At 42.3% G+C, this 25,795-nt stretch overlaps 1 protein-coding gene across 5 annotated transcripts in view; it reads right to left on the reverse strand.

Moving 5' to 3' along the window:
- Nucleotides 1–467: 467 nt before the first annotated feature.
- Nucleotides 468–25,795, reverse strand: part of LOC133836443 (dopamine receptor 1) — a 37,515-nt gene continuing 12,187 nt past the window's right edge. The window contains exons 2-6 of one of the 5 annotated variants that reach the window (XM_062266937.1): nt 20,977–21,082; nt 20,447–20,626; nt 16,487–16,616; nt 4,664–4,909; nt 468–2,125 (exon numbers count right to left, since the gene is read on the reverse strand). In XM_062266937.1, coding sequence (XP_062122921.1) covers nt 1,588–2,125; nt 4,664–4,909; nt 16,487–16,616; nt 20,447–20,626; nt 20,977–21,082 — 1,200 coding nt within the window. In that variant the 3' untranslated portion in view covers nt 468–1,587. Of the gene's footprint in view, nt 2,126–3,219; nt 4,596–4,663; nt 4,910–16,486; nt 16,617–16,723; nt 17,122–20,446; nt 20,627–20,976; nt 21,083–25,795 lie in introns of those variants that run through there. The other 4 variants (XM_062266939.1, XM_062266938.1, XM_062266941.1 and 1 more) reach the window with 4 other exon arrangements.

The raw sequence follows: 25,795 nt of genomic DNA on the forward strand, positions 1-25,795 counted from the left end.
TAATTTTTCATTAGACGATAAGAAAGGAACGCAGCGAGTGCGAGAGTCGTACTTGTTTTGGCGTGAAAAGCAAACTGTTTACATTTGTTTTACTTCAGTTGAGCAAGGAAAGCTAGCCGCAGGCGAAGGAAGGGAGAAGGGAGGGAGAGGCACTTGTTCATTATCTTGGCACAGACAGAGACAGTCGATGAGTGGGTTGAGAGCTGGTTGCTTATGCAGGTGTTGAATCCGCTTTGCTTCGCTTCAGGTGCGCCTCATTAAATCATTCGGTAATCGGAGGCAAAGGCAAGGCTAATGGTTAACCTTTCTTGTGGCCCAACAGACACACACAGTAAGAAGCTTGGCTTTCAGCTCGAACTCGAAATCTCACGCGCATCTGTCAATCACAGTTGAGGCCTAATTAACATTTTAAGCCGACTTCGATGCGGTCTGACAGCCAGCCGCTCGCATTAACTTTTGTTCCAACCAGACAGCGAAAATCTCAGTTCAGTTCAGTTACATGGCATCTGTATCTGCATTGCGTTTGTCGTTTGATCCGTGGCTTTAAAATGAAAACATTTACTTGTTATGCCCCGTAAATGGTTATTAATTTGAATGATTTATGACTCTGCAATGTCGGTATGCTCAATGGCTTAACGAGTGTGGAATGGAGTGGAGTGGAGTGAAGTGGAGAGTGCAGCACTTTGTTCGATGGCCATAAATTCCCATTAATAATTCAAATCTAATGCTTTTGTCTGGCATTTCTCGCAATTCGCCGCGTTGTATGCTACATTTTTTTACTGTTGCGAATAAAACGAAGCGAGCGCGTGTATGTGTGCAGTGTGTGTGTATGTGTGTTTGGGTATTTGTTGTCCAATTGTGAATTATGTCATTGGCTTTGCAATAATAATAACATCATAACAGCTGCTCCTTGGCGGAAAAGTCAAAGAAATTCGTTAGCTCTTTTTCGGTCGCCATTTGGAGCAACCGTTTGTTAACGGTAATTGATAGCACGGTCCCTGACCTGACCATAGATAATAGTAGTGTGGTAGTCGTACACATATAAGGAAACAATAAGTGGTAACAGTTTAACTATTTAGAAGCTCTTCAGTGAGGTGGATCTTAGACCTAATCACGACTTGGTTTTCCTTTCCTTCTTTACTTTACTTTAGTTTAGTTTAGTTTTCGACTTATTGCTATGATTAAGTATTAAGTATACACACATTAGTTAGTAGATTGCTTAATTGTCTAGTATGCGCTCTTCTGATAATACTTACAGGTTTTCATTTTGTTCTTATTTTGGTTTCAGTTTCATTAGGATCTGGAATAAGCTTTGGGATTGCTTCGCAGTTGCGTTTAGGAACCCAATTTTTGTGTTGTTGCTGTTGCTGTTGTTGTTGTTGTTGATCGTCGACTTTAGACCAGCTCGGTTTCCATTTGCGCGGCCTCCATGGTCTCCACGATGGTCGTTGTGGCCGCGGCGACCGAATCTCATGGAACATATCGGGTGGTGAGTGCGCCATCGTCATCATCATCCACATTGAGACCGCTGCCAGGACAACAGCAGCCGCAGAGCAGCCAACCGCTGGCATTGCTGCAGCGTTTTGGTCAAATCGCAGACACCTGCTCGAGCTCGGCGCTGGAACGTCCCGAGTTCATCACAACCACATTCTTGGCGGCATAGTCCGTGATGAAGCGATCACTATTGCGCGGATGTATGTTGCCCACATCCTGGGCACAACACCACGGATTGCGCATGGTCAGTATACGCTTGAATGCATCGCGGAATTCCTTGTTGAAAATCGAGTAGATGATCGGATTGAAGGCGGAGTTCGAGTAACCCAGCCAGGTGAGTATCTTGAATGTCTGACCACCGATGCACGTCTTGCAGAAGGCAGCCGTAATGTTGACGCAGAAGAACGGCACCCAGCATATGAGAAAGACGCCCATGATGACGCCCACTGTGACCGCTGCCTTGTGATCTGAGACGTGATACGGCGAGCTGTGATGCAGGTTGCGCACTTTGAACTTCTTTGGCTGATTCTTGGGTCGTCGTATGCTCTTGTAGCGTTGCTTTTCGGCCACCTCGCCCGGTCGTGTCACCGCCTTGATGGACTTGACATGCTTCTGGGCATAACAATAGAGTCTGCAATAGAGTAAAAGAAAAAAAAGAGATTGACATTTACTAAATTTAAGATGTAATTTAAGATTTACTACATATTCTGTTCTTTTAGCATAGTTTATACCTATGGATAGCATAGGGTATCAATCTGGTATATTTTTTGGTCTACTTTTATATTTTTTAAATGTAGTATTGTATCAATATACTATAAAAGCCTTTGGTTTTCTTTAGTAATTTTATGTTTTTGGTATATTTTGAAAGTATTACTATATCAATATACCAAATATAACCGTTGGCATAGTTTTAGTATTTTTGCGGTATATTAATATGGTATATTTTATGAGTTTGACTGATAATCTGGTATATTTGTGCAATTTATAGTATATTTCGAATATGTGTATTATATAAATATAACAAATATAGACGTTGTCATATTTTTAGTATTTTTGCGGTATATTGATATGGTATATTTTAGTTGCTGGTATAATTTGTGCCATATAGTATTTTTTAAATGTATAATTAATATACCGAATATTGCCTTAGGTACAATTTTGGTATTTTGCGGTATATTAATATGGTATATTCGAAAATGAATACCACACTCTTTTGCTTTCAATCAAAATAGGAAGCGGGTATCTCAAAGTCGAGTAACCTTGAATGTAGCTTTCTTACTTGCATTTCTCACATTACACATTTTATTGGCCTGCAACCTTCAACCTCTTTAAGCAATAAACATTCAAGTTTCTTAGCCATGCTCAATATGCCAGCCTCTACCGTAAGCATTGGTTTTGCTATTCCTCTAATTGTGGGGCAAACTGATTGTTTTAGTCTGTGTGTCTGCTGTCTGCTTGTCGTGTAACTGATATGATAATTATTTACTTGTCTTGACATGCCAATTAAACAGACTGCCCAAGGGAAAAGCAGCTGTATCTCCGACTATGTCTGCTCTGCTCTGCTTGTGCGAACACAGTGCGTATGCTTAATATTAGACAACTCACGTTCTAGTTTACTCGCTGGCAGGACAACTATATATATATATATACTTGTACTCGTAACTGAAGCTTAGCCCCGCATGAAAAGGATAACAAGGCCGAGCGCACAAATTATGACGATAAAAGTCTATTTATTCTGCAATTTAACCGAAATTTGATAGAACATTCCAATGACAGCAAGCAGACACACGAGCTGTGCTCTGGACACTGAGCCATGTGTAATATAGTAAGCAAAGGGAGAAAAGGGGAAAAGGGGAAAGGTGGCTGACTCCGACAGCCTGTGTCCATTTGTTGCGTTCGCCCATTGGCCGCAAATCTCGTTAAGCTAAAATGGCAACGTGCCACTCGCCCGTTGGCTATAATGTTGATGAGCAAACCATATCGCCGTTTGCCTTCTTGTTGCTTCTGTTGATGATGATGTTGCTGTTGGCATCCTGTTGCCTTGGCCGTTAATGTTAGCCTTGGTCGTATTGTCTAGCCCTTTTTTTTCTCTCCCGCACACACACGCCCAGTCCATCTGCCTTTGGCTGTGCTAAGGGATTACTTAGCTGGACACTAATGCGTGCGCTTATTTGTTTGCCTACTTATTTGATAGCCAAGCTGCATGCCCCCCTCTCCCGCCCTTCTTCTTCAGGCAGTTATCCCATTGGCAACGCTCTCGTGCCTGCGAGCCATCAACGACAAAAGTCCTTGAGGCATTCTTTCATTGCGTTTCGTCAGTGTTTACTTCATTTTACTATTTACATTTTATTACACCGGCAGAGCGCATAAAAATATTGAAATTGTTGATATATATTTTTATCCGACTTTGACCTCGTTTTCGTTTCTGCTGTGCAAACAAAACTCTTTCGAGTGGCAGCCAATTCATAAACAGCCCGCAACCTATGGAAATTACGTATACGTAAAGTGGAAACTTATCTGATCAGCTTTAATCGCATTTTCTTCGACTGGCAATTCATGCATAATTCAGATCGATTGAACAACCCAAAAGAAGAAGTAGAAGTGAGCGAACACACGATGTGTAAAACGCTCTTTGATGTTATCGGATTAGTAGTAAATTAAATTCTGGTTGACTGTCAATCCAAGCGTAATTCACATCGAGGTAGATTTTATCATTACTCTAAAAGGTTTAGTTTGCCAAGTGCTATGTAATCTCATTATCGTTTTGCCAGATGCCTCAACTTCGATGGCAGGAAATGCAATTTCATTTTAAATTTGTTTAAATCTATTTAAAATATTTGCTAAACTCACGACTTTTACTTTTTACTTCAATTGCTAGCTCATTTTGTTTGGCTTGAAGTTATCTTGGAATGAAATACAGAAAAGTTATGCCATGCCGAAGAATTCATTTATTTATGTGCTACCAAAGTTATTGCTGCTCTATAAAAAACCGAGACCATGGCATTTTAATTGTGAAAACTTTTGGCATTGCTGGACTTCAGCCAGAGAATTTCTTTTGTTTTTCTGGCATTTTTTTGTTGGTGCTCCTCTGCCTGCTGTTGCTGGTTTTTCGTTGTTATTTATTTATGTGAATGCATTTGGATTTGCAAATTGGAAATTCCATACTCACCGACAGTAGATGCCAATCATGACGACGCAGGGAAAGTAGAAGCTGATGCAACTGGAGACGACGGCATATGTGGGCGTTAGATCCAGCGCACAAGTGGGATACTTTTTGCCATTATCCTCGAAAATGAGCGGCTGGTCGGGTCGATGAATGCCCAGCGAGATGGGCACAAAGGAGACAAATGCCGCCAGCAGCCAAATGGCTGCAATAGTAATGACAGCAACGCGTCGTGTCACCCAGCGGCCATATCTGCAAATAGACAGAGAACAGACAGAGAGAGTAAGGATCACATCAATTCGAAGGCAAAGGAGCTGCTGTAGCTGTTGTGTGTATGTGTGTGTGTGTGTTATCCCCTGCGGTTAGCGACAGGCAAAGGCTCAGCGCAAAAACACAAGTTGGGTAATGGCAACAGCAACTGACAACTGGCAACACAGACAGAGACAGAGAGATAGAGCAACAAGAAAATGGGCCATGTTGTGATTGCGGCTTTGCATGTTGGAGTCAGCCGCAGGCTGGGCAAAAGCTGCCAGCATTTTGGGGTTCAACACACAAATTTTTGGCGGGGTTACGCGCAGAGACAAGTGTTGTTGATGGCAGCCAGGCAGCGATTGCAAAAGGTGTGCATCTGTATCCCTGTTGCAGGCTGCATGTCATTAATTACCCCAAAACACTCGTGAACATGCTGAACAAGCTGTGCGGCAAATCGACCTAAACCGAAACCCGACCGCAGCAGCAGCCAGCAGCTAGCTGCACATATAAACCAACACATTACGCATACGCAACGTATGCAAATAGCATGTTCAATGCTTTTTGCGAGGCACTCTTCGATTCGATGTTGATTGACGCAGGAGAAGAGTGGAGAGTGGAAGTGCGCCCATGACGCACAATTTGCTTTTACACTGGCGGAAATGAGCAGAGCACAAACCTAAGGCTGTTGGCATTTCATACATGTATTGCTGAGAAGTAAATGAAAGAGAGCAGGAGAGGGGGAAAGGGGGAATGTTGGTGTGCCATATGCCGCAGCATTTTGGCTTGTGCAAATGTTGAAGCTGCCGCAGCCGCTGGGCCAGACATTTGGGGCAGGAAATCAAACAGAATAATTCAATTTCAATACAAAGACTCCACAGAGCACTCACAGTCAATCTCTGTGTGTGTGGACCCAAAAATATACAGTTGACAAGAGCAACAACAACAAAGCGAAACAAACGGAAAAAGGAAGTTTAGGTAATTGTATTCACAAACAAATTCAATTTCATGTGGCAACGCAAATTGATTTCCCAGCTGCAGCAAAAGCAAAGCAGCAAAGAAGCTCAACATTTACTTAGTTTTTGGCACCTACGTCTCAAGTGGTCGTCGCCCACTGTATCATCATATCAATTGGCAAGTGTCGTCGTCGATACTTGGCAGCCAGGCAACCAATCATGCCTCCTCCAAATAGCTAATTGAAATTGTGGGCGTCTTTTGCTAGAGCAGCCAAGTCAAACACTGCCCGAACACATTTGCATTTAATGTTGCTTCTCAAGGTGTGTGTGTGTGTGTGTGTTTTTTTTTTTTATTTCGACTTTGCTCTACTATTACTAATGTTAATATGATAACGAGGTACATGATATAAATAAATTATGATGGGTAAAGGGCAGTGCGATCTCCTGTGGTACGGCCGTAAAGCATTGCTTCACAAGAGACATAGCGCCACCTATTCCATCGACTCTCTCCTGGCTCTCTCCATGCTTCTTTGGGTCTGCATCACAGTTGACACAAACTCACAAATCGCAACCCAGTTGTCCACTGATTGCAGCATAAGCGGGACCAAGTTTCCCACCGCAATCGATACGCCCAGTGCCCTTTCCAAGTCGTTGCGTAGTGATCCATATAGCTTGCAGGCGAAGATAGTATGCTCAGCATCCTCCAGTGTTCCACACTCAAAGCAGTTGCCAGAAGCTTCATGACCAAATCGGTGCAGATAGCTTCTGAAGCATCCATGGCCACTTAGAACCTGAGTCAAGTGGAAGTTGACTTGTCCGTGCTTCCTGCTGGTCCATTCCCCGATGTTCGGGATAAGCCGATGCGTCCAACGGCCTTTTGGAGACATATCCCAACGTCGCTGCCACCTCTCTAGGCATTCTTGCCGTCCTGCTGTCCGAACGGTTCGCGTTTCGGCGTTGCTGTGGTGCCGGGATCGCAGCTGCCGATAGGTAGCAGCTCGCTCTCTGGCCATTTCCACAAACGGAGGTACACCAGCGATGACGAACGCTGCGTCCTCAGAGATTGTGCGGAATCCACTAATGATGCGGATGGCACTCTTCCTGGACGCTGCCTCCAGCCCTTGGCAGTAGCTTCTGGTGTCCAATGCTCGAACCCATACTGGTGCCGCGAACAGTGCGATGGATCGCATGGCACCCGCGATTAGCGATCGTCGCAATTGTTTTGGGCCTCCAACATTCGCCATGAGCCTTGACAGTAGCCGGTTCATGCCTGCAGCTTTATTGCTCGTCGCTTCCAGGTGCTCTCGAAAGCTGAGCCTTGTATCGATCCAAACTCCCAGATACTTGATCGCTCTTTTGGACGAAATAGTTGTACAGCCAACCGAAATTTGCGCTACCTCTACATGTTTTCTGCTGCTTATCAGCACGGCTTCAGTTTTATGCGGCGCAAGTGCCAGCCCAACTGAGCCAAGCCACTGCTGGATGGTCGCAATTGCTTGGTTGCACACACTCTCGGCCTGCATCAGCTCCTTCCTCACGACAAGGACAGCGATGTCGTCTGCGAAGCCAACCATGTGCGTGCCCGGGGGGAGGGTTAGTCTCAGGATGCCATCATACATGGCATTCCACAGAAGAGGGCCCAAGACCGAGCCTTGTGGGACACCTGCCGTCACGACGTACTCCTCTGTACCAGCGCTTGTCTCGTACAATAGCCGCCTGCAGGATAGGTAGCTACGCACGATTTCCAGAAGATATCTCGGCACTTGGAACGCTGCCAGAGCCTTGAGAATGCAGTCCCAACGAGCCGAGTTAAAGGCATTCTTGATGTCCAGCGTGACCATCAAGCAATACTCCTTGGCTCCTCCCTTCCATCTGCTGCCCGCTATGGCGTGTGAGGCGATCTCCACAACTCTAGTCGCTGCGTCGACTGTCGATCTGGCCTTGCGAAAGCCAAATTGATTTGGCGATAGGTCACCTCCTGCGGCAATAGCGCGCTCCAGCCGGGTGCATACGATTTTCTCCAGCATTTTTCCCGCATTGTCAATGAGGCAGATTGGCCGATATGCAGCAGGTTCGCCCGGATTCTTGCCTGGTTTAGGGAGCAGAACCAGTCTCTGCGATTTCCAGATATCTGGAAAGACAGCCTCCTGTAGACACCTGTTGAACATATCAACGAAGATTTCCGGCCTCAGAGCACAGGCGAGCCGAAGAGCTCTCAGTGGAATGCCATCCGGCCCAGGCGCCTTTCCCAGCTTCATGCTTCCAGCGATAGTACTTATCTCGGCACTGGTAACCAACTCAATTGCCGCGCTGTTATTGGATGTGGCGACATCAAGATTTCGCACCGTCTCACCAGCTGTAGTCGGAAACAGCTCACGGACAACGCAGTGCATCACATCATCCGGTGGCATAGACGCTTTGTGTGCCGAGATCTTTTAGTGACCAGTTGGTACGCCTTCCCCATGGGTCGCTCTCCAAAGTCTCACAAAGCTCGATGAAGCATTTGCGTTTGCTCGCCTTGATGGCATGTTTCAGAGCTTTCCGCCTCTCTTTGTATTCGCGCTGCCATGATGTGTAGGACGGTCTGCCTCGCGATCGCTGATAGCATCTTCTCACGCGGTTGCATTCCCGCCTGGCGGTGGCGATATCCTCATTCCACCAGTACACTGGCAGATGGTGGTGGGTGGAAGATCTTCTGGGGGGCATCGAGTCTTTGCATGCTTGCGCTAACGCATGCAATGCTATCGTAGCCATCTGCTCGGCGCTTCCTGCCGCTTCCATACACTGGATGCGAGCGCTGAAGCGCAGCACGTCCATCTTATCCGCGTTGAAGTTAACCCATCTTGATGGGTCACCTGTATTGCTGGGGCGCCGCCCGCCAACTTCGCACAGAATAGCACGGTGGTCGCTAGCTGTGTAGCCGTCGCTCAAGCGCCAACGTGCCGAAGGCGACAGCGCGCTGCACACATAAGTCAGGTCGACTATGGACCCCACGCCAGCTCTACAGAAAGTCTGTTGCGTGCCCTCGTTCAAGAGGATTAGATCCAGCATTTGGAACGTTTCCGTCACAATCGAGCCTCTCGCATTTGTGCAGGGACTACCCCATTCCATTGCCCATGCATTGAAGTCGCCGCCGACAATTAATGGGGAGCGGCCTATAGCATCTGCTGCGAGTTCATCCAGAATGCGCCCGTACTCCTCCAGAGACAGACTGGGGCCAGATACACGCTATAGACCCATGTACCGCCGATTTTTGCTCGCACAAATCCACGTGCAGCATGCTCGTGTCCGAACTGCAACGGTGATTTGCCGCACACCCAGATTGCTGCCTTACCCGTAGTATCCGCTGCCCAGACTGAGCCTGTTACCGCTCTGTACGGTTCGCTTAGGATAGCTACGTCAGCGCTATCATCTCGCACTGCTTGCTGAAGAAGGTCATGCGCAGCTGCACAGTGATTTAGGTTGAGCTGGACTAATTGCATGAGTGTGCTTTCGTTGCGCTCTTTGCTGCCAATGGACAATTGCGACTACCAGCCTGGTGGTTTAGCTGTTTGCCTCCATTTGCGCTGCAAATGTAGCAATTCGCTGCGTTGGTGCACGATGCCACTTTGTGACCAGGTACTCCACATCTTATACAGCAGTTACTCCTGTCAATGAGATTCTTGCATCTGCTGGCTATGTGCCCGATCTCAAGGCATTTGAAGCACCTCGTCCTCTGCTCTTGCTCCACAATTCTGCAGCGAGACCACCCAACCTTGAGTTTGCCCAACTCAAGGATTTTTGGAGCCCATAGTGGTGGCACCTGAAGAATTGCTACCTGCGTGCCTGCGTATCCCGCTCTCAGGCTCTTCAGCTGGCACACATCGATAGGGACGCCCGCTTGCGCATGCACTGCTGCCAACACTTCCTCCTGTCGCGTGAGTTCGTCCAAGTCACGAATAGCAATTGTAGTTCGCTGGGTAATGCTGCGCACCTCTGCGCAATCCCTAGCACGTTCTCGATTGCGTCCTTCAGTTTGGAAGTACTGTCCAGCCCAGAGCCTCCGAGCTCCAACAGAAGATCTCCCTTGGCAGTTCTTCGAGCTGTGATCACGCTATCAGCGACATTTTGCAGCTTCCCATCCTGCCGTCTGGTAACCATAGAAAGCACGTCACTATAGCTCATCTCTCCTTTTGCACTGACCACCAGTGCGTCAGGCCGTGGCTTGGTAGTGGTCCTCTTCCTCCCCGTGCTTTTCGACTCCACAGTAGTCCACTCGGCGTGAGTTACTGTTTTATTTCGCTTGGGTGGAGTCTTCCTCGGCTCCGCCTCGGTATCCCTCTGCCTCTTGGGTGTTGCCGACGGCTTGATGCCGATTGCCGCTGACACGACTGCTCTTGGGGCCGCTTTATCCAATGCTCCTTCAGTGGCTGTGTCTGTGGTGACTGTGACGCTTGCCTCTTTACACAGCTCTGTTGCGGCTCGATGCAATTTCTGCATTCTTGCCAACTTGCTCCTCATCTTTTCGTTGATGTGCCTCTGCGAGGCAAACTGCTCAGAAAGGCCGTCCAGCTCCGTGCCCAAGCGCTCCAACAGGTCTTTAAGCGACCTCTTCTCGCTGGCTGGGCCAGCAACAGGCACAATACGTGTGGCCGCCATATCGGGATCCGGCAACACAACGACCGCCGCCGACGAGCTGCTTGCTGGTTCCTCGCTCCTGCTCCTGTTGTCGCCCGTTTGGTTATGACATGCATTTTCTTCTATGCTGCTGCCACACGGGAACTTAGGCCTCCTGTTAACTGCTGCTGCTGCTGGTGGTGGTGGTGGTGTGCGCTGCATCGCCGACCCACTCTTTTTCGGCCAGACCACTTAATAAATTAAGTGTTGGACTTTTTCCGATCTTGGTGGATTCGAACCGTGGATCGCTGAAGAGTCCGCGCCTCTATGCACTGCACCACTGCAGCTGCACTCTTTCAGCGGAGCTTATTGCGTATGTTAATTAGCAGCTCCTGAAAGTATGCAGCTATTTTTGCACTTTTGAGCTTTGCGCTGTGCTTTTAAGCTTTGCGCTGGGCTTCTAGTTGGCCGACTGGCAACGCCAGAACGCCCAGTCTGGCTGAGCAGCTGATGATAGCGCAGCCCTCGTCGTCAGCTGATCGTGGGCGTACGATTGTTATTGTTTACCAGTAGTTGTGGTCAATTGTACTGGAACCAACAACAATTTCCCTCGCTGCCGTCAATTCTGCCAATGCGTCTCCTGGTGACACGGCTGCCTCCGACGTCCAGCAGCAGGTGCCCCGACCGACCGTGAGTACACAAGGATTGAGCACAGCTCGAACTCACTCGTAGTCACTTTTTTTTTGATTTTTCTACTTATTTTAGCGAACAGAGCGATCAAAGGAGCGACTTCAAAACGCGACCGGTTTTGGAAAATCTCGCACAATGTGTGTGTGTGTGTGTGTGTGTGTGTGTGTGTGTGTGTGTGTGTGTGTGTGTGTGTGTGTGTGTGTGTGTGTGTGTGTGTGTGTGTGTGTGTGTGTGTGTGTGTGTGTGTGTGTGTGTGTGTGTGTGTGTGTGTGTGTGTGTGTGTGTGTGTGTGTGTGTGTGTGTGTGTGTGTGTGTGTGTGTGTGTGTGTGTGTGTGTGTGTGTGTGTGTGTGTGTGTGTGTGTGTGTGTGTGTGTGTGTGTGTGTGTGTGTGTGTGTGTGTGTGTGTGTGTGTGTGTGTGTGTGTGTGTGTGTGTGTGTGTGTGTGTGTGTGTGTGTGTGTGTGTGTGTGTGTGTGTGTGTGTGTGTATGTGAGTGTATGTGTGTGTTGTTGCTACACGCACTCAAGAAATTACAGAATGACACGCAGCTCTGTGTGAGGACATCTGCATAGTTTGCGTTTATTTTGTTTTTCTTGTTGTTTGCCTTGTGGCATCTGAAGTTTTATGAGTTTTTATGAGCGTTTTGCTCTGCTCTCAAATGTTGCAAACACATGCCGCCATTGTTGTTGTTATTGTCAAGTGTGTTGCAGGCAGATGACACAACGATGAAACGAGAAACGCAAAAGCAACACAATTACAAAACATTCCCCTATGACCCATTCTCTTTGTTGTTTGCTGCTTAAGTGTGCTGTCGCTCTCTCTCTCTCTCTTTCTCTCTCTCACACTCTAGCTATGTCACACTCCAGCTCTGTTGTTTGTCATAAAAGTTTGCATCACTTTTTTTATTGCAGTTTAAAGTGAATTTTATGCATGATACGAGGCAGGAGTATGCACTCATATGCTCTGATCCTGACAGTTACGATGACTCTGATGATGATGATGCTGATGATAGGAACAATGCAGAGGAGGAGGAGAAGGCGGAGAGGGAGGGAGAACTGGCTCCAGGCTGGAGCTGGCTTTAACTTTATCGCGTTAAACAATTTTTTATTAATACCGTCATCATTTTAACTTTGTCAGCGCCTGTTTCTAATTAGATTTTCACGCGCTTTTCATTTCAAATTTTATTTCTATTTTCATTTTTGCTTTCAATTTTTGTCGACGGCGCGCAAATCTTGCCAAGCGCAATTAAATTAAATGCTTGCAATTATTCTAAGACGCTAAAGAAAATACACAAAAATGTCACAGCTGCCGAGCCGAGTCGAGCTCAGAGCAGAGAGAGAGTGGAAGAAGGTGGCATATACTAATGAGACAAGGAAGGCGCGCGTGAACTTTGACACATTGGGGGCAGCGGCTAGAAAAACTGCCAGTTGCCTGCCGCTCTCCACTTTGACATGCAAATAAATCAGATTTGCATAAAGAGCAGCGTCGCCACCGTCTCCTTCTCCTTCAGCTACTGCTGAGCGCGAGACGGATTCAATCCCAGTCCCAGACCAAATGCCAGACCCAGACCTCGACCCAATTTTACAGGCAGCGGCGAGAGAAATAAGTAAGGAAGCAACAGTCGAATGTGATCAACCTTGAAATACCCGCTACCTATTAAAATATACCAAATTAATATACCAAAATATACTAAAAATACACTGAATGTTATCTTTGGTATATTAATGTAGTACTGCATTAAAAATACTATATACAGACATATATTAATGAAGTACTACATTAAAAATACTATATACAGAAAAAATAAATATACCGAAAAAATACTGAAAATATACTGAAAGTTATCTTTGGTATATTTGTATGATGCTACATTTAAAATTCGATATACAGACCATATTAAGACATCGCAAAAATACTAAAAATATACTGAATGTTAACTTTGGAATATTAGTATAATGCTACATTCAAAATTCAATATACAGACCATATTAATACATCGCAAAAATACTAAAAATATACTGAATGGTATCTTTAGTATATTTGTATAATGCTACATTTAAAATGCAATGTACAGACCATATTAAGACATCGCAAAGTTACTAAAAATATACTAAATGGTATCTTTGGTATATTTGTATAATTCTACATTCAAAATCCGATATACAGACAAAATTAATATACCAAAAATATTGAAAATATACCGAATGTTATATTTAGTATATTGATTGCAAAATATACCATACATTGCCAAATATACCAAGAAATTACAATACCTTTCTACCCTATGCGTAGCGGGTATAAAACGAGCATAATCAAAGTGGAGTGTGGTGAGGCGACGTTTGAAGTAGTTGCCGCAGACACACTCAAGCCGCGCTGTAATGGACTCGAGGAGTCGGCTGTCTTCGGCAGTGGCCACAGGTGCCACCACTCAGCAGTCAGCAACCGGCAGCCAGCACAGTGGCCAAATTCAATTTGAATGTGCGGCAAATTGACCCGCAAGGTCAAATGCAAATTTTACGCCAAAATGTAGGCAAATGCTTTGCTTCGCTTTCGCTTTCCATTAACATTAACGACAAGCGGCCACAAAAAAAGAAGAAATACTTATATTCAACTGTCTGATTATGGCTTAATGAGTTAATTTCGTTTACCTGCCAAAAACTGCTCGGTTAATGTAATAAACTTTTGATGGCTTCATTAAAAGTGGCCACACAGTGTCAGAGCATTTGAAGCTGTCAGCAAAAGTTTTCTCATTCTTTGAATTTAACACCTGCACAAAGTGTTAAAAATAAATAAAACACAACAGACTGATTTATGGTATATAAACACTCACACTAAGTCTCGCACTCACACACTCTCAATCGCCTTAGTCAGAATGCCACTTCAATACAAATGTCGTGTTACATTTTTCATAAACGAATAAGCTTTTGCCAAGGGCCAGCAGCAGCTGCAGGTGGAGCAGCAAATGGCGCTGACTGATAGCGCAACCGAGAGGCAGAGAGTGATGGGGAAAGAGAGAAAGCGAAAGATGTGTGTGTGTGGGAGAGAGAACGCAAAGAGAAAATATTTTTCTACTTTTGGCTTATGCTGAAAATAGCATCAAAGGATTTATTATGGCTCTTTGGATGAGATTGACGGCCAGCGGGGAAGGTCGCGGCCATAAGTGTCTCGTTGCCATATGTTGACAGCAGCCCTTTTGTTCATCTCCCTCCCCTCCACTACTCTGTCGCCCCCTTTTGACCCGCTGCCTGTGGCAGTCGTTGGGCCACATTAATTTCGTTTGTGGTGCAGACTTTGTTACAGACTTTGTCTTTGGCTGTCAGCAACTTGGCCAGCGTCATTTTTAACAGTGCCAAGCAACACACAAACACACTTACGCCCCTCTTCTGTTTGGCTTTTTGTGTATTTTTTCGGTCCGCCGCTGTTGTCGCTGACATGTCATAAATTTTCGTTTGACTTTCGCCCAAGCGGCGTATACGTGATATTTCGGCTTGTTTGTTTGTTTGTTTCTTCTGCCGAATTTTCGTTGGTTTCTCGTTTTGCGGTTTTTGCGGTATTGTCGAAAAATTTAATTAACACACAATTGTTTACTGCACGAGTGTGTTTGTGTGTGTGTGTGTGTGCGCCACAGTGAGGCACAAACAAAACGCTGATAAAGTTGTATCTACTTTGTGATATCTTCCCTTGGACATTTCACTTACTTTGACAATCAATTTCGTACAGACAGCTATAAAGACACTAGTTCAGACAGACATTGTGCCAAGTGCTTGGCAGCAGAGGACGAAGACAGGCCTTTTGCCTGCCACAAAGCAAGCAAACACTGGCTAAATGCAGGCAGCAGTCAGAGAACCAGATATTGTGTCATAGCCAGACAGATACATGGAGCAGTCAGATGACCAGCAGCAACAGCAGGGTGTAGATTCATTGTGTTTGCCAAACACATACACACACATAAACACCTGCTTGTTGAACGTTTTAGTTTAAACTGTTTAAGCCGAAAGCAACTGGCATTCGTTTAAACTTAGAGGCGGCAACATTATGTCAAGTGATGAAGCGAGAGCAACAAAAAAAGGATATAGAAGTGTGTGAAATGGTGTAGAAACTAGGAAAAAGAGTGCCAGAAATAAGGAACAAAAAACGAGACAAAACGAAAACTACCACAATTATCTGTATTTATTTTTTGTATAAAATCGAGAAAGGATAAAAAGTTGCAAAAGAAAATCTAAACTTAATATATTCCTTAAAATTAAAGAATACTCAAATATGTATTTATAAAACATATTTAGTTGTTATTTCTCTGCGAAGTAAGTAACTAGAAAAACATCATAAGATGATAAATTTATTTCTTTCCTGACTACTTTTACTGCTCACTCTCTGAGTTCATTGAACATACGACATTGAAATATATAAAGCTAGAATTTCTTTCTTTATATATCACGTCTTTTTTTACCAACTGCTCTTTATTGCAGCACCGAGTGACATTTCAATCAGTTGAAAGCAAAGTGTGAGTACTCATAGCACAATAGATCTAACCATTCATAAGCAATAAAACTTTATGTGAAACTAGCAACGTTTGTCAGCTGCGATGACTGGCTGAATATACTTTAGTTGATGGAAAATACCGAGAAAAAGTGAACCATACTTTTGCTATATTTGTTGGTGGACCGCCTGGTGATGCAGCAAAAGTGCTTAGCAAACTTTAATACAGCAAAAATGAAGTCAAGTCAAGTTGAGTTGAGGCGATAAAGAACGCGGTGGAAAAGGTGAAAAAAAGGCGAAGAAAAAGTCGTTAATGCCCAATAAATCTGTTACTAATGAAACAATTATGTGCAGCGATTAATGAGAAACGGCGCCATAAACAAGCCGAAGCTAAAGCAGAAGCTGGAAACTTGGAGGCAATGAGAAACGTGACGGGCATGACAACGCGTCGCATGGGTGGATATGCATGAGAGGAGTCTGTTTTTAATAAATCGATATTTAATCGGAGCTTTCATTGGCCCCGTCAATGTCGCATCAATAATATTTCCACTCACTTGCTGACAGACAAGCAATGAGAGCTGTTTTGAGAGAGAGAGAGAGATGGAGAGGTAGATGAGGGCATCTCCTCTATAGATTGTAGTTAGGAGTTTGCTAAAATCAATACAGCGCAGCAGGCGGGCAACTAGCAAGAGGAGGAGGAGGAGTCGATGCACAATTAATATCTATAAATTCATGTATGAGAGACGCTGTGATGACAGGCAGCTGCTGGCGTGCATATTGATAAATTGTATAATTCATGCATGTGACAGTGTCATCTACATCATCATCATCATCATCATCATTTTGTTTATGTGGCACTCACCTGAGCGGATCCTTGATGTGTATGTAACGGTCCATTGATATGGCGCACAGATTCAAAATAGATGCCGTCGAGCACATGACATCAAAGGCCACCCAAGTATCACAAAACTCTGCACCAAAGATCCAATAACCTGCGAAAATTGAATGAGGAGTACGTAAGTAAGTAAGTAAGTAAGTAACAGCAACTATTGATTGATTCGATTGATTGCTGGATTTATTGACCAAATGATTGACTAACTGTCTGACTGATTGCTTGTTAAAATTGTTAAATAACTTCGTTCGCATAAGTTTGCTTTTGCTTTTGTATTTGTTATATGTGTGTGTGTGTGTACCATGTATGTAAGTGCTTGCGAGCACGAGTTGCTGCGGAAATTGCCATGTTGCGGCCGACGAGGGCCAGAGTGAAATTCTTAATTTTCTCAACGATGACTGTAACTGTAACAGCAGCAACATTCACATCAACAACAACAACAACAACTGGAGCAGCGACAGCAACAGAGGCAAGCAATTTGCGAATGTGAGTTTTAATACCACTTAGTCAATACATTATTCAAAAGGGTATGCTCAACTCTTGTGACTCTTTCTTTGGCAGTAAAGAGGAAGTCTTTTTATATGACAAGAAAAACAATGGCTGCTGATTAAGTTATTCTTAAAGCTCTGATAAGCACTATATTTGACAATATGATATACTCCGTATTTTATGGTATATTTAAAATAAATAACTTTATTGATAATCTGCAATATTGTCTGCTTTATGGTATATTTTAAGTGCCTTAGTATATCGATATACCAAATATAGCCTTAGGTATATTTAAGTATTTTTCCCATTGTGTTGCTATTATTAATAATGGCAGTTATAATAGTATAAAATATACCAAATATACTATTTAGTATTTTTTCGGTATATTAATGTGGTATATTTTAATACCGCATTGTTTTGCTGTTATTGAAAATTGTAGATGTAATAGTAAACGATATACCAAATATAGCTTTCGGTACCATTTATTATTTTCTCAGTAAATTAATTTAGTATATTTTAAGAATAATACCGCGCTGCTTATTGGAAATGTGTAGAGGATATCCCACAGCTCAGCATAATTGACTGCAGCTTTCTTAGTGATTTCATTTAAATATTTAACTTCCATACCACTTCGATTTGAGTACTTAATCTTTTTATTATAGTATCTCCTAGTCGTTGATATTATGTGCACGACAACAGTCTGATGTGTTTTTACTTATTCATATTGCAAATTGAGTTTAAATGATTTCATAAATTAATTTCCGTTTCCTCTGTGTCCTGTCTCCACTTTACCCACTCTCTGTTACTGTCCACACTTTTGCTGGAAGGTTTCCATTTTGCAGTCAGAAGTGCTACGGTTCATCTGTTATTTATTTACATTTGATTTGCGTTTCGCCAAGAATTAAACGATCCCTTTTTTTATGGCAATTTTATAAGTGCATTGCAATTATGGTAAAAAGGAAGCATGCGAAGCACATGCCATCGAAAGAGCCCAGAGTCCCAGCTGGACCAAGCCGGACATCCGGTCATGGGTTCGAGCTCTGAATACTCGGGAAAGAAATCGCCAACGCACGGAAATATGTATGCATAAATGTGGTGAAATGATAAATTTCATATCAGATCTCATACAAAGCATTTTGTGTGTTGCCACAGCTGATTTCGTGCTATTTGATGGCACGCATATATCTTGCTTATTTCGGGCTTTTATGCCTGTCAGCCGAGGCGTGTCACAGGATATAGCTCTTTAGTGCACAGGATGTGGCGCATCATCAGCAAAAAGGTTTCACAATGTCCTTCAACAGATAGTCTACAAAAGACATCAGTCTCTGCTTGTCGATTTATCAGTGATTTTTCCTCATCGAACTGTGAAAAACGTTGCCTTTAATTTGAACATCAAACGTAAAATGATATGCACCAAGCAAAGAAATCTGCAGACATTTTCTCTGTAAAAGTTTTGCCAATATTCGAAATCTGTCAAAAAGTAATTGATTTAAATTGCCAGTTCAAATTGTTGTACATCATTATGACGTGCTAGAAATTGTAAATGCTCCCAGTGGAGTCTGTAGATATTGAAGCTGACTAAACAATAAACACAATGTTGCCACAAATGATTTCGCACTGCAAATGTTTTGTAAGTCAATTTGAAACACTCGAAGTACTGAAATTCGAATGCTCGACTCCCACAGAAACATTTACACGTTGTTGGGGATATATTTTTAGAATTTTGTAACAAAGCAGTTGGCATTGAAAATACCTTTTGAGCTAGTGCGAGAAGATGACAATGGATTGCTTTTAGTGTGATTTGTGTATGGCTTAGAGATGAGATAGACAGCACCTGAGTAGGCACTTGGCTTGGCAGCCAGTCAAGTCGAGAGGGCTTCTCACAAGAGAAGGCACAAACAAATATGCTAAATAATTCGCAATGCAAGTCTAAGAGAGAAACATGCTTATGAGCATAAATACGCATGGCTTATGGCCATATTCCATGTGTATTTAGTGAGATGGCACAGCTGTTGGCAACTCCAAAGCTCCACACAACTGCCCATCGTCTCATCTGAATTTTGTATAAATATGCTGGAGTTTGTATATTTATTTGCTGATTTGCTTGCCTTGAAGCGTGCCAAATGTTGTTTTACTGCCACCTACACATAAGCAGCCAAGCAGCCAGGTTTCTGGCACTTTGTCGAAAATAATTTGGCTGAAGCAACTCTCAATTCACATATGTATGGCCCGGAGGCGCCTCAGCTGGCACTCGGCAGCTTGTTTGTTTTCCACACACTCCCCAACGCCAGCGAAGCATTTTTATTTATTTTTTCACACTTTCCGCTTACGAGGCAACAGAGCCAAGTCGAAGTCAGTCTTCCTCATTTTTGCTTTATTTGCAACGTTTGGTTCTGGTTCCATCTTGAAGTGGCAAAGTCGTTTATTATTTTCACGCACAAAACACGGCAGACATACAGCTACAGCTACATGTATCTCTGATGTTCTGTTGCTGAGGTAACGCATCAGTACTCACACTCTCTCTCTCTTTCTCTTCGACTTCCTCTACCATTTCTCAGTATTTGTGTTTGTGTTTTGCCCTCTCATTGAGCACTCGCTGAACACGCATTCATGTCAGCTGCATGCTTCTCAGCGCCAATAACATGTGCTCAGCATAAGCACAAGTCTGCGAAGCGTGTCTTCTCCTAATTTGTCATTTATTTACTTACGACTTTGCTTTAATTTCGCTCTCCGGCTCTCACTCTTCTTTCAACAGCATTCGCTTGAATCGAAGCCCTGAATTGCTTTGGCATAACTTTGTCAACGTCAACGAGAGAGAGAGAGACTGAGAGACGATGCAAAGGATTGCCACTCGAGTGGCAGCTGAGGTTTTGCCTGTTGTACTGTATATTAGCTAAAAGCAGCAACAACTGCGGCTCAGACGTCGCATAAAATGGAAATTCCTTGCTGCACTTGCACCTACCACAAACACACACACATAGAGACATCGAGTAACGAGGACATGCAAGGACGACAATGCTAGTGAAGCTGCTGTAGCTGAGGCTGAGCACTCAGGCAGAAAGGCAGTGCAGCTGACACTTTAAAAGGCATTGTACAAAGCCACACAAGATCCCCGCTTTAAGCGCTGCCAGTCATTTGAAATGGGCTCACACAAACCCAAACCCAACCCAACCACTTCTCAACTTCTCCCTTTACTGAAACTGATTCCATTAGCCAGTAGAGCTCCGTTACATACTCTTCTTTTTTTTTTTTTTTTGTTCGATGTCGTTGTCGTTTTTTGCATGTTGTCGAGTCGTTTGTTTGCGCGACAGCCTGCAGCATTTTACATACATTGTATGCGCGACAATTTCAATTGCAAATTTCCATAATATTGACTGAGCGATGAAACTGGGTAGGGAGGGAGAAAAGGGGAAAGCGTTAAGTATGATACGTGATACTTACCGAGCAAATCGTTGACGCCCGCGAATGTCATCACCAGTGAGGCCACAAAGAGATCCGCAATCGCTAATGAGGCCAGAAACAGATTGCCAATGCGTCGCAGGCTGCGCTCCGTGTAGATGGCCAGACAGACGAGGATGTTGCCGGCAACCGAAAGGAATATCAGCACCGATAAAAAGATGCCTGCGGGCGGGGGTGGCACAGAAAATTGGCAAAGGAGGATACAGAGGATTAGACACATGTGACAATTGGCACAAGTAAATGTGAAACATTAATAAACATAGCATACTTTTATGGGGGTCGAAACCAATGAGCAAAATATTACGTATACGTATACAGAGTGTGTGATTATTGTGTGTGCGACTGTACAAGTTTGTGTGTAACTGTTTGTGAGCCGCATGCGATTGTGTGAACAGCAAATAATTGTTGTGCTGATGTTGCTTGGTGGTTGATGCTTGATGCTTGGTGGTGCTTGGTGGTTGGGCGAGTGTCTGCTGTTTCGCTTGTTAGACATTCAACGACATTTACTTTACCAACAACTACAATTGACACAAGTGAGAGCTGTTCCGGTTCCTCACCAACTATTGTATCCATTTCAGAGGCATTTGTCCAGCTCGTCTCATTGTAGTACGATGTCAGCTGCAACGAGTCGCAAAAATAAAGTATTCAATTATGAGTGTTTCAACTTTAGCACTTCACTTCACTCTCTCTTAAAAACCCCTCAAATAAGAAGCTTCTGCTGTCTGTCGATGAAATTGCTGTTAATTACTTGGCATTTAAGTTGCCACATTGAAAACATAAGGTATGCGTTTTAATTAACATCAAAGGCATTGACGTTCCTTGCCTTAAACTAATTAAATATATAAAATATGTGTGTGTGGTGTCTGTGTATGACACAAACTGCCAACGGAAGCAACATTTTACACTAATTAAACGACAGGCGCTTTGACTGCTCACTTCGTCGTATTGCGACGTGTGTCGCATTCATTTACTTGTTCTATTCTCTTCCTTGACTATCAATCACTTGGCATCTGCGGTTTGGCCAGGTCTGAAAAGGCAACAGCAAAATGCCGCCGCATTATTCATAATTAAAATCGACAAAACTGTGCCCAGCCAGAAGAAGAAGAAGAAGAAACAATGAAATGAATTTCATTCCTTGCCATAATATAATTAATTTGTAAAACTACTAGGGGAAACCCCTTCACCTTCACTTTCCCTTGTCCTTCCCTTCCATTAGCTGCCGCCAGCTGGCTGCCAATCCAAATTTGCTGTGCGGTTTTCTGAGTCAGTCTCAAAGTGTCTTGGTGTCTTGGTGTAGTCATGTGTGTGCTTGGCATCTCGGTTATATGTATGTATGTATGTGTTTGGTATGTGGATGTTGGCATTTCAGTGGTTGGCCCATCTTTGCTTTTGGCCCCGAAAGCTGACCAAAGATATGCCCGACTGAGTTTAATTCGATTCAAAAACCACAACACAGTATTTGCTCTGTAATACTCTCTCGAATTATGAATTGTTATGCGCGTGTGCATTCATTAATTGATGCTACGATTCACTTAAAGTGAAAAATAATTGTAAAAATATTATATATAGTAAATGGCAAAGGTAACAAAGAAATTGATCGTTCAGTTGCACATGAATACTTTAATATTGAAAGGAGAAAAATGCCTGATTTATGCCATTTTTCACACTGAAGTACACTTCTCTTTTGGCAAAGGATTTGTAACAAAATAAAGAATATTCCTATTTCCTATTTCAACACAGTTTTCATTCACAATAATGAAACCATTTTAAGCGCAAAAAATAAATTTTAAATTCCTATTTTCAATTTCAATAATTTCACGTATAGAAAAGGATTTTGAATTCCTATTTCAACACCGTTTTCACTTCCAATAATGAAATAATCTTAAGCATAAAAAAAGGAATTCGAATTTCTATTTCAACACAAATTTCATATCCAATATGTCAATGAAATAATCTTAAGCATAAAAGCAATATTTTGTGGCACAATTTTAAACAAACACTTCAACATATTTCAGTAAATATTTACTTTAGCAATCAACTAACTAAATAAATCCATTTTAATCCCCTCTTCAATAGTTGCCACTTTAATTTGAGCATAAATAATTTGTTTTAAGCTTTATTTAAATCCGAAATGTTTTAATATTTCGAGTATTTAAAAGGGTATTTAAGCTAAATGTGGTTGAGGCCTACAATTCAAGTCTGGCTGTAACTTTTTTTGCACGTGGGCCACGTGGCGTATGTGTAACATTAATTTACCGCAGAAATGTAAACGCGAAGCATAAGCAACAAAATGTAAATGAGAACGCTAAAAAGCAGACCCCGAAACCGCTGACACATGCAATTAATTAATTTATACATAAAAATGCCGCCGCTGCAAAAGAATTTCCACGTTTTTTCATCGTTTTTTTGAGGCTGTAAAGTTGGATGCGAGTTTATCGCCTGCACCGACATACTGTCAATTTTTGTATTCACATTTTCATTTTATTAAATTAATTTGCAAGCCTGCCTTTTGAGTTGTTGTTGCTGTTGCTGTTGATACATTTTATAAGCGGCTTAAAAGTTGCTAATTGTTTGCAAAGCAAAACTTTAATTACGTATACGCAGAGTATAGCATGCATGAATGCATGAAACGAGCGGCTGTCAATGCACGACTATAAAGGCAATTGAAGTGCTGTTGTAGTTGTAGCTATGATGTGAATCCTCTCACCGCTGCCGCACACGTAATGCGAGCTAATTAAGTGCCATAAATAACAAAGCGCCATAATGCCAGATAAAGCGACAAAAGATATGCAAAGGCAAAATTCCAGCTTCAGCTCAAATTGAAATTACATTTTGCGAAATTGTATCGTTAAATATGATTTTCGCAAAATTTTGTGAATAGTTGATGGGCATTAATTTGCAATTCAATATTAGCTTGAGTCAACATTCAATTTTGATAGAATGCATAATTTGAGTAATTCGACTTAAGTAAGTAATTGACCAGCTCAGAGCTCAGAGCTCGGAGGCATGAATGTTAGCTAGATACTAATTTATTAACTTAGAGCTTGGTCAAAACATTATTATTATTGATTGTCAGTCAACAGAGAAATCAAAATGGCTGGCAGTAAATGCTTGTCAAGGATTAAATGTAATCACAATAAGCAAACTTAATTGACGTAAAGTGCTTCCCCCTCTATTCAGCACATTGTCCGGCATCGTGTACAATAAAAGACACTTGAGATTATAAAACAAGAACACAAAAAAACACATTAAATGCTTTTGCATGTTCGGTGGGAGTGAGCGTAAGTAGTGGGCGTGGCTGTTGTGCTCGTAACATATTCATTAAATTCATTCAACAGCTGTCAAACATTACAACATCATTTAGTCGCCGTTGTCAGTGTCAGTGTCTGCTGTCTGCTTGCTGTTTTTGTCCTTGTTTGACATCATTAAAATGCCGTTAACAATCAAACAACTAAAGTGGCCATAATAGCCACCATCTTTATCCCAATCCCATTCCCAAACGCACTTCGCATTCCACGCATGACATTTGCCGAATATTTTAGGCAGCGCTTAACCAATTTCCACAATTAGCACAACTTGATGACAGATATGTGAATATATATATAGTATATCTGCCTTTGTATCTTTCTCTCTCTCTCTCTGTGTGTGTAATGAAATTACAAAAGTAAGTTACGAGATTGAGTAAGAGGTAGAGCAGCTGCTGCATTTAATTGGCAATAAAAGTGCAGAGCGAACGTCAAAGGCCAGCGACGAGAGGCGCTCAATGAGTTTGTTAGGTCAGCAAAGTCAAAGTTAATTATTTGCTAAGCTAATAAAAAGTCACATATTACAACAAAGTATTGAGAGTAGCTTTCATTAATGTGATTTGATTAAACTAAACTGAATATTCGAAGCAATGAAAGAAGCTTTTATTAATGAAGTGCAAAAATTAAGGAATTTTTACTCAAACAAAAATCTTCCATTAACGTGATTTTATTGAACCAATCTTTATGTGCTATATATTGAAAAAATCTTTCAGAAATGTAATTTTACTTAAAAAGTCTGTCTTCTCCAAAGAGCATACAATTTTAAAACAATTCAACAAAATATATATATATAAGAATATATATCAATAAGCATTCGACATATTTTCAATAAAAATTTTGCACTCTTCCCACTTCTCACCAATATATTTGAATGTCACTTAATTTTAATTTTTTCTCAGGATTATCATCTATGTAAACTCATAAAATAAACAATTTAGATTTATTGTAAAGAAAGCTACAAAGAAACTCTAACTAAAAATATATATCACGAAGACACTTGACATATCTTCATTAAAATGTTTTTGGCAATCTTCTTACTTCCATTTTATATAAGAATAATGTATGAAAATGCCAATAAATCTGCATATCACATAATACATTAAATCACTCTTATGATTACCATATACATAAGAAAAAACATTAAACTAAGCTAAAACCATTTAAATTTATTGTAAAGAGCATTGTTAAGAAACTAAATCATTAAACTAAACTAACATATCAGAGTACTAAATAAATACTAATTTATTTAAATTTATTGTTCAAAACATTGTCATCAAACTAATTCATTAAATTAAATACATATCAGAGTACTAAATAAATAAATACTAATTTATTTAAATTTATTGTAAAGAAGAAACTAAATCATTAAACTGAATGCATATCAAATTGCTCCCCGAGTGCAATGCAAATCTCTCTGTTTAAAGCCTTCACAGGCAAGAGGGAAATCTGCTGCCATAAAATGTTAACCAATTTCATGTTGTGTGTCTTTTGCTCTCTAAATGTTTGTGCCCCAAACAGGAATTGTCATACATATTTAAATAGCAATTCCGAGTAATAATATGTATACGGATTGTTATTAAACTGCTCCAGATGGGGCAGATACCAGAATGAGCAAAGGGAAACAAGAGAGAGAGAGAGAGCACAAAAAAAAGGAGCACAGAGGCCGCAGGACTTTGTGTAGGTGCTTAGGCTCTGTTTGTAAAGTTAAATGGCACAATGCGTTGATTAAACGTCAAAATACACCCCAAAGTGGGGACAACACTGAGTTGGACACACACGCACAAATTGCTAGCCGACGGCGTCCAAGCGAGCAACACACAAAGTGGAGACTACAATAATATTGCGTAGAAGGCAAGGCACAAAACCTGTTCACAAACAACAACACCAGTTGAGCAAAACTGTTGCCATTGGCAGTGCGCCTTCCTCTTCCACTTTGTCTGTCTGTGTCTGCATGTGCGTAGACTTTTGCAGGTAAGTGTTCAAGTGTAAATATGGCCGCCTGCCGGAAGTAGTGTGATTTACAAGC

This window comes from Drosophila sulfurigaster, chromosome 2R (assembly GCF_023558435.1).
Source record: "Drosophila sulfurigaster albostrigata strain 15112-1811.04 chromosome 2R, ASM2355843v2, whole genome shotgun sequence".
Lineage (NCBI taxonomy): Eukaryota > Metazoa > Arthropoda > Insecta > Diptera > Drosophilidae > Drosophila > Drosophila sulfurigaster.